Source organism: Sphaeramia orbicularis, chromosome 21 (genome assembly GCF_902148855.1).
Source record: "Sphaeramia orbicularis chromosome 21, fSphaOr1.1, whole genome shotgun sequence".
Classification (NCBI taxonomy): domain Eukaryota; kingdom Metazoa; phylum Chordata; class Actinopteri; order Kurtiformes; family Apogonidae; genus Sphaeramia; species Sphaeramia orbicularis.
Window position 1 is genome coordinate 2366198 of NC_043977.1, and position 9746 is coordinate 2375943.

The 9746-nt window shown below is 39.4% G+C and overlaps 1 protein-coding gene across 3 annotated transcripts in view; it reads right to left on the minus strand.

Moving 5' to 3' along the window:
* tex30 (testis expressed 30) overlaps positions 1 to 8613 on the minus strand; it is a 9234-nt gene extending 621 nt beyond the window's left edge. The window contains exons 1-5 of one of the 3 annotated variants that reach the window (XM_030124163.1): positions 8584 to 8613; positions 3988 to 4224; positions 1928 to 1976; positions 986 to 1200; positions 157 to 526 (exon numbers count right to left, since the gene is read on the minus strand). In XM_030124163.1, coding sequence (XP_029980023.1) covers positions 431 to 526; positions 986 to 1200; positions 1928 to 1976; positions 3988 to 4224; positions 8584 to 8601 — 615 coding nt within the window. In that variant the 5' untranslated portion in view covers positions 8602 to 8613 and the 3' untranslated portion in view covers positions 157 to 430. Of the gene's footprint in view, positions 1 to 156; positions 527 to 985; positions 1201 to 1927; positions 1977 to 3987; positions 4255 to 8583 lie in introns of those variants that run through there. The other 2 variants (XM_030124162.1, XM_030124164.1) reach the window with 2 other exon arrangements.
* Between the last annotated feature and the right edge of the window lie 1133 nt (positions 8614 to 9746).

A 9746-nucleotide genomic window follows, 5' to 3' on the forward strand; every position in this document is an offset into this window, starting at 1 on the left:
TTTTTTGCTTAATTCAAGTTTTTTTTTTTCTTAATTCAAGATTTTTTTGCTAGAAATAAGCAAAAAAAAAAAAAAATTGAATTAAGCAAAAAAATAAGTATAACAAGCATTAACCTTCTAATAAAAGCATTGGTTCTAATCCCTCGTTGCTGTCAGACATGTTGAACAGTTATTTTCATCTTGGCAGTTTGTGGATAAAAATTTGTCCCAGTTCTCCAGTGAAAAATATGACGTGACGCAGCGTTCATGTGCAAAGTTCATAAACAGTATTAAGCATAATTCCCACAGCACATGAAGGCAGCATTAGTGCACTAGACATTGACGAGAACAGGAGGGTTCTTCTGGAAAGGCGAACAGAACACCTGGTATCTAACATTTAGTAAATATCTGGAAGTTCTGCGCAGATGTCGGATGGAAAAGCATCTGCTGATCACCACCGTCTCAGTCTTTCCTTCTTCGCAGCTGTTTTCAGACTTCTGCTGTGGGTGGAGTTTGACTCAGAACTGGGGTTTGTGTCGGCGAGAATCTGCCGATATGATACAAATCACAATACTAGGACCACGATACCATATATCGCAATGTATCACAATACTGTTAACCAGTCAATATTTTTTGTTGTTTTGTTTCTTCTTCTAAGACAACATTTCCTGGAAAAATGTTATTATAGCAGAAATATGCACAAATACTAAACAAATATTTATTTGTTTAGAACAGGATGTAATACTGCATCACAAAACTTTCCTCTGTAAAAACTAACATCATTTACAGATAAATAAAAATAAAATTACACAAAAAACAAAACAGAACATGAACCTCCACCGTATCTTCATTTAAATAAATACCTACAAATATTGACACAGTACTTTTTAATATCAATACAGTATCGTGAAATATCGCGATATATTGCAGAAGTGATATTTTCTTCCACCCTCCTCAGAACTAGGGGTGGAGTTCACCTTTCCTGACCCCAGGGACCCGTCCTCACCTTCTCACACATCTGGTCCTCAGTTCCAGACACAAACAGCACCTCCATGTGTTCAGGCAGCTCCCTGAGGTCCGCACTGCGCTGCCGGTGGGCGTCCGTCTGTCCGGGGGGGTGGAGGGGGAAGGACAGACAGATGAGGCCTCCAACTGCACCTTCTGTTCCAGCACTCAGCTGTCTGCACAGAGCCGCAGCAGCACGACCCCCCATGGACCTGCCTGGGGTCAGAGGTCACACACAGGTCACACACAGGTCACACACAGGTCACACTGAGGTCACACACAGGTCACACAGAGGTCACACACAGGTCACACTGAGGTCACACACAGGTCACACACAGGTCACACTGAGGTCACACACAGGTCACACACAGGTCACACTGAGGTCACACACAGGTCACACTGAGGTCACACACAGGTCACACTGAGGTCACACTGAGGTCACACACAGGTCACACTGAGGTCACACACAGGTCACACACAGGTCACACTGAGGTCACACACAGGTCACACTGAGGTCACACACAGGTCACACAGAGGTCACACACAGGTCACACAGCGGTCACATTGAGGTCACACAGAGGTCACACAGAGGTCACACACAGGTCACACACAGGACACACACAGGTCACACTGAGGTCACACAGAGGTCACACACAGGTCACACTGAGGTCACACACAGGTCACACAGAGGTCACACAGAGGTCACACATAGGTCACACAGCGGTCACATTGAGGTCACACAGAGGTCACACAGGACAGGACAGGTTTGTCATTTGGTTCGTGTTCGTTAACGATAATAACCTTGGTGGGACCTGCAGAATACTGAGGCTCTGTGTGACAGGGTCTGTTTCAGCAGAACGTTTATGTCCTTATAAACATTAGAGGAGGCTGTTGTTCAGTGAACTTACGCATCATTCATAGTGAAGGAACAACTGCCTCTTACCACCAACAAAAATGTTCTTTAAGGTGAACTTCAGTGTTTTCAAGTAGTCCTACGAAGAAAAAGTGAAACGAGAAAGTCATCATTAAATCAACGTGGTGTCATGAATTCCATAAATATACACGCATTTTTAATTGGCATGTTTTCTGTATTATAAGCTTTCCATGTGTATGTTCATGCCACATCAAATACTACACGATTAGCGGTTAGGGTTAGGGCTAGGGTTAGGTTTAGGGTTAGGGTTAGGTTTAGGGTTAGGGTTAGGGCTAGGGTTAGGGCTAGGGTTAGGTTTAGGGTTAGGTTTAGGGTTAGGTTTAGGGTTAGGGTTAGGGTTAGGGTTAGGTTTAGGGTTAGGGCTAGGGTTAGGTTTAGGGTTAGGTTTAGGGCTAGGGTTAGGTTTAGGGTTAACCCTCACCCTAACCCGTCCTGTCCTCAGTGACATTTTCAGTCTAAACCAGTTGAATTCACTTTAAAAGGCAGAACAGCTGCCATGGGTAAAGAAATGACACTGACATGGTGTCCACACTGTTAATGCTGTAACCTGGCAATTTGGTGGAAAACCAGATGGATGCCTATTGGCCCCTCCCATTGGCCCCTCCCATTGGCTCCACCCATGACCTTTGATTGGATTTAAATCCCACCGCTACTTCCCGCAAACCAGTTTTACCTTGGATTGTGCAGTTGGTCCCTGGGTCTGTAAATTTAGACAAATATCCACCAATCCTCTACCTACCGACGTCCAGAAAAGAACATTCCAAAAATGATCAAATGCGGAACTGGGGGTAAGTTTTCAAAAAAATACATAGTTTTTTTTTGATACACCCTGTATAGCTCTGTTAGCTTAGCTCTGTTAGCTTAGCTCTGTTTTAGTCTAAAACAGCCACAGTAAAACCACTAATCCTCTGTTTTCTGTTGGTTTGTGTCGTCAATAACTGAACTAAAGATCTGTTTGAATCCAACAAACATGGTCAGAACTGTCTCAGTTCAGTCGGAACCACGGATCAACAAACGGAAACTTAGTAAAGATAAGAACATCCCATAATAACTGTCTACCTTCATAAACCTCAGAATCAAACTCACCTGTGTGTTACAAACTCTGACATTTTCCATCCAACTCCATTCTCTATACTTCCAGATGAGTCCAGAGTTGCTTTGATCTGTATCACTTATTTTCTTTGACTCTAAAAGTTGTTTCTTAATGGTTCTCATCCCATCTGGTCACTTCCTGATGCTTTGCTCAAAGGCCCTGCGGTGTTAGTTTTCCTCACCATGCAGACTGACTCACTACTAACTTCACAGCTCTTTAATCTAACCCACAGGTGTCAAACATGCGGCCCGGGGCCCAAATCCGGCCCACCAAAGGCTCCAGTCCGGCCCTGGGATGAATGTGTGAAATGCAGAAATTACACTAAGATACAAACAGTCCTTCTAGTTCAGGTTCCACATTCAGACCAGTTCAATCTGCAGTGGGCAGGACCAGTCAAACACTATCAGAATAACAGAAATAATGACAACTGCAAATGCTTCTGTTTGGAAATGTAAATATTTTCATGTATTTACACTAAAACAAAGTATAATTTGGCAAAAAAATATGAATAACCTGAAATGTCTTAAGAGAAGTCAGTACAATTTTAACAATATTCTGTCTGTTATTAAATGTTTGGTGTGTTTGTAGATCCACTGTGATCTGTCAGTTCTACTGCACATGTAAATGATAAACTGAGACAGAATAGTGTTAAAATTACACTGATTGTTTCAGTTTGTTCATGTTATTCATATCTTTTGAAAGGATAGTTTGCAGATGTAAACCTGTTCATCATGTAAATTTACTTATTTCGCTCTAAAACATAGAGTAAAGTTTGGAGTTGACATCATTTCTATATAATTCTGTTATTCTTTTCCTGGTTCGGCCCACTGCAGATCAGACTGAACTGAATGTGGAACTGAAGTTTGACAGCCCTGCTCTAAACGCTCTCCTGATCATTTTCGGTCATTTTTTCCACATTTCCCAGTAGACATACTGTGTGTAAAACAGTGGGTGGTGTCCTTTTGCAGGTGCTCACCCACACAGCGCGGTACGCCTTCACTCTGTAGGCCAGGTTGAGTCCTTTGCATGTGAATCGCAGACAGAAGATGCCGCTGGAGGCCAGTGCACGAGCCACAGAAACCAGGTGTGTGAAGTTCATGTCTCCTCCAGCACCGTGCGTGAGTATGACGGCGGTGTGGACGTCTTCTGCTGAGGAGGGGGAACACAGGACGGCATCCAGGAGCTTCTGCCCAAACGGGATCTTCAGACGCTCCTGGAAACCAGTGTCAGCATCCAGTTAAATCTGTGATTATTGACAGACGGCCCATCAGACGCAGACTGGACGTTAACGGATCCACTGAGGAGTTCATTCACATCAGTGCAGTTTCAAAACGTTCCCATCTAGGGATGCACCCATACCACTGTTTTCCAGACCGAGTACGAGTACTTCCATTTGAGTACTTGCCGATACCGAGTACTGATCCTAGTCCTTAGTAATCCCATTCCAGTTGTTAGTTCCTTTTGTAAATGTGCTTTATTGTCGTTGTCATTAGTCTGACTGGAACAAAGTGCTGCTACTGACATTTAATGTGTTGGAATGAGCGTTTGTCAGTTAATCCACCAGGGGGCGCCGCTCTGAATTAACCATACTGGACAAATACCACGAAGAAGAGGAAAGTTTAATGAGAAGAAGAAGAAAGTCAGTAATACCAAACCTGTAGACGACAGAGGAACACTACTGTGATACTAATGTTAGTGTTTTCTCTGTAAGGTTTAAAAGTTTAGCTTCAGCAGGAAGAGAAAAGACAAATGAGACACAAGTTTGGTTTTCACTTCCACTGGCGGCGGTCCGCACCGCTCCGTACTCCCGCTGGTATTCTGTGTCTGGGTACTCATCCTCCATCAGGTGGAAAACAGATGAATGTAGTCAGATTACAGACAGAAGGCTGCGTCTGTATCTGTCTGTGTCTGAACGGTACTGTCAGTCAGCCTTACTGTGATCAGACTCATTTCTTTGGTTCCATCTCCACACTCTTCACACTCACACACATTATTCCTCCTCCTCGTACCTGCTGCACTGAACTGGGAATGGCACACGGACACAAGTGGGATCGGTGCATTTGTATCAGATTACTTTTACGAGTATGAATATGAGTACACGAACCGAGTATCGGGCATCCCTATTCCCATGACTTTTCAAGGACTGATGCAAGGTTCTAATAGTTTTGGATTTTTCATTCTAGTTTAATTTTATTTAGTTTTGACTTTTTTTCTCTAATTCAGTTTGTTTTAATTCGTATTTAGAGCAGGTTTGATAGTTTTTATTAGTTTTAATGTTTTTTTCTAAATGCTTAGTTGTAGTTCAGTTGTAGTTCAGTTGTAGTTCAGTTGTAGTTCAGTTGTAGTTTAGTTGTAGTTCAGTTGTAGTTCAGTTGTAGTTTAGTTGTAGTTCAGTTGTAGTTCAGTTGTAGTTCAGTTGTAGTTCAGTTGTAGTTCAGTGGTCTCTTTTCTCTTCTTCTCTGTGCTCCTATTCAAATCAATCCCAGACAGGACTCTGCTGCTTTAGTCTCCATGTTTCCAGGTAGAGTGGGGACCAGAAGACGACTGGAAACCACAAGTGAACACAAGTGACGGAGCAAAAAGTGTCGGATGATACCAGCAGCTAAAATTCCTCAAGCGAAATAAATCGATTTCATATCAATCCAACGTTGACAAAGACGAAAACGAAGGGAATTTTATCCATAATTTTTATCTGTTTTAGTTAGTTTTGTAAACACACAATACAGTTTCAGTTAGTTATTGTTTTTTCTTTTAATTTTACTTTTTATTTATTTCAGTTAACGAAAATGTTTTTTCAATTCCAGTTTTGGTCATTTCGTTGGTTTTCATTAATGATAATAACCTTGGACTGATGATGTCATTTCTGTAACTGTTCACAACCTTTAACCCATAGCTGTCAAACATGTGACCTGGGGCTTAAAAGCAGCCCACCATAGGGTCCTGGAATGAATGTGTCAAATACAACAATTACACTAAACACATTAACAGCCAAAGATGTTCAAATCATTTTAGGTCAATTCAATCTAAAGTAAAATACAAGTATAATAAACTATAAATAAAGAAAAAAGCTAATTTTTCTCTTAGTTTTAGTGTAAAAAAAAAAAAAAAGGAAAATTACACAAAAATGTTGACATTTACAGACTAGCCTTGTACAGAAAATGTGAACAACCTGAAATGTCTTAATGGAAGTCTGTGGAATTGGACCAATATTCAGTCTGTTATTAAATGTTGTGTGTATTTGTAGATCCACTGTATCTGTACGTTAGAATAAATCAGAATCAGATTTATTACCAAGTAATTTTTACATTACAAGGAATTTATCTTGGTTCTGTTGGTGCAAACAGTTAAAAGAAGCAGATATCAAAAATAAAAAATAATAAGAGTATAGAAAAACAGAAGTGTTTGCCTTCAGAAGTGAAAAAGAGACAAAAGGTATTATATACATTTATACACTAGCATATGTGCCGAAAACTGGTTTTCTTTAAGTGACAGAACTGACAGAATAAACATGTATAAATGATAAACTAAGGTGTAATATTGTTAAAATTCCACTGATTTTTCTTCAGAATGCTCAGTTTGTTCATATTTGTTCATGTTATGTTTAAGTACAGTTCGTAGATGTTTAAAAGAATCCCCATCAGCTCCACCAAAGTGACAAACTAATCCTCCTGGGGTCCAACACAGAACACAGAACAATACATGATATGCATGACAATCACAATTCACATTATTAACAATGCTAATCTAAAAATAATAACCATTAGTAACATCATTAAAAGGATAAAATATGGGATTAGTTATTACATCCATGAGTTTCATCCATCAAAGAAAATACCACCCACTCCTTCCATACCGGACCTGCTCAGATGTTTAAATAGTGCCTCCTCAGATCATACTGGATGTAGATGTAAACAGTTTCATTATGGAATTTGACTTTTTTCACTCAAAAACAGAGAAAACTTTAGAATTGACATTATTTATCAGTTAGGAGCAGCGGCCGATGTCCCTAATGTACTCTGTGCTGTCTAATGACAATAAAGGCCATTCTATTCTATTCTATTCTATTCTATTCTATTCTATTCTATTCTATTCTATTCATCAGTTTTTATTTTATTTTTTATATTATTGTCCTGGTTCGGCCCACTTCAGATCATGTTAGTGTGAATGTGGAACTGAACTAACATTAGTTTGACCGTCCTGCTTTCAGTCTAAAAACCTAAACATCCACAGCCTCCAGCAAAAGCATCTGCTGATCGAAAATGTTTCAACACTTTTAATCTTATTAATACATGTAAATAATTCTGGTAAAATTCAGTTTCTCAGATTTTCATGGACATCAGATAGGATCCTTTGGACGTTCAACACTTCTTCAATTTTCTCTGTTTTCTATAATAATTATAAAAGTTAAGAGGTTTCATGCACATTTACAGTACTGTGCAGAACGTTTTCATCTGCCTTTAGATCAGTGGTTTTTACAGCGCTGACATGAACATGCAGATTTATTTCTCTGTCTCTTTTCTTCAGATACAACAAGAAACTACAGTAAATATACAAACATACTGGACTGTCGTATGAACAGACGTAAAACAACAGTTTCAGTTAAAAGCGTTTCTTTAAACCACAGTGGTCGTATTCATTTAATGTGACCGTCCTTTGACTCTGAACACGTCTACAATCCTTCTGTTCACTTTCTGATGTTTTATTCCAGGTTTCATTCAACACATTCCAGATGTTTCTGATGGTTTTTGCTGCTTCTTGTCCAGGGGTCAGAGGTCACACTAAATACTGACTTCAACCTTTAACCCTTTTAGTTCTGTTGTTTTTTTTCTGTCTTTTAAGGCTGTGCACAGATTTACAGTATTTTTTTGTTTTTTTCTGAAGAAAACAGACTGAGAAATGAATCTGCATGTTCATCTGAACGCTGCAAAAACAACTAACGTAAAGAATGAACAGAACTTTAAACAGTTCTGTTCATGAACAAGTAAATTAAATATTTAAACTGAAAAATGCAAAATGCAGACGATAATATTCTAATAAATGGTGATGAATCACTAAGAAAAGGTTCAATGTGGAGAAAAATTCATTTGGAAGTTCCCACGAGTAGGTCTGACATATTCTGTCTTTCTCCATCCCAGCAGTGCAGTACAGTTCCAGTTTTTTTAATGTTCTAATGCCAGTGTAAACTTCTTTGGGCCTTAAACTTTAAATGACAAACTCACTGGTACCTTCTGCTTTGTGTTCATACAGATGTCAGATTAATTTACATCTACTTTTAATGTTAAAACTTTACATCTTTCGCTATTCTCACTCATGTACAACAGTTTAGTAAATTAATTTGGTTCCAATCATGACCGCAGACCTTTATTCCATCTGAACCAAACAGAAGACAGATGCTCAGTCTAAACTGCAGAAGCAGCTTTTATTCGAACCTCAGCTGTCATTACCGTGTGGACCTGTGGGCAAACAACTGCATCAGTCTGAGAAACCCCACAGTAAAACTCAACTAGTTTCTATTTTATCCCGTTAATTCATCAGATTTGTGTTAAATATTGTCCTGTTTTTCGCCTCTTACCTCTTCAAACTTGTCCATTTTCAGCTGTTTCCGCTGTGAATGTGTGAGTGTGACTGACCCCTGGTGTTCAGGAGGTGAACTGCAGCTGCACATTTATGTCATTGAAAGAAGAGTTCAAATATACAACAGCCTGTTAGGGACACAGAGGACTAAAAAACGCTTGTCACTTGGAGAATAAAGTCATTATTTAACGAGAATAAAGTGGTTATATTTGTAGAATAAAGTCCTGATATAATGAGCAGTTGTTTCTGCTCATGGACGTGGAACTGTGAACATTTGGTTCAGTTCTTTTCATCTGTGGTTCAGACTCAGAGGTCAAACTGAGTCTGTCCTCCATCTGAACATCAGTTTAAGGACAGTGAAGACCGTCTGCACATGTGGCTTTGTTGTCAGAACTGATTTGTGTTAAATGTCCTCTTCTGTTTCAGCCAAACTGCTGCAGTGTTGGTCTGTAGGACCGTCTGTGGAAACAGCAGAACTGAACTGAACACACAGGGTTTGAGTTTCTGAACAAACTGAGGATTCTGCTGAGAGTTTGAGTCCAACAGAAGGAAAGGATCTGATTCACTTGTGTCCTTCGCTGTAAAACTGGAAACTGTCGAACTTTCAAAATATTACAAGTTTAATCTCATAAAAGTACGACTTTATTCTCGTTAAATAATGACTTTATTCTCATTAACAACTTTATTCTCATTAAATGAGTTTTTTAAAATGATGACTTTTTTCTCATTAAATAACAGCTTTATTCTTGCTAATTAACGACTTTATTCTCGTAGTGACAAGCATTTTTTTTCTTCTGTGGCCCTAACACGCCTTCATAAAAATACAAACAGTGTACAAGTATACAAAAAGAACATGAACCGATGGATGTGTACGTGACATAAACAGACTGTCTGTGTTACAAGAATCACATTAATTGGTTGTAATCGGGGTGTGAAGGGGATTTTTTTTTTTAACACTTATTTTTTATGTTCATGCTGAGGCTGTGAGCAGAACTGAGAAGGTGGAAAAAATGGACGAGTTTTTCCACAGACCATTAATGCGGGGCTTGTCACACACAGCTGCTCACATTTGTGTTTGTTTTACTTTGCTTAACAGACGCTACATGACTGTGCCAACTGTAGAACAGAACAGACTTTATTTACATTTGCACAGATACACAG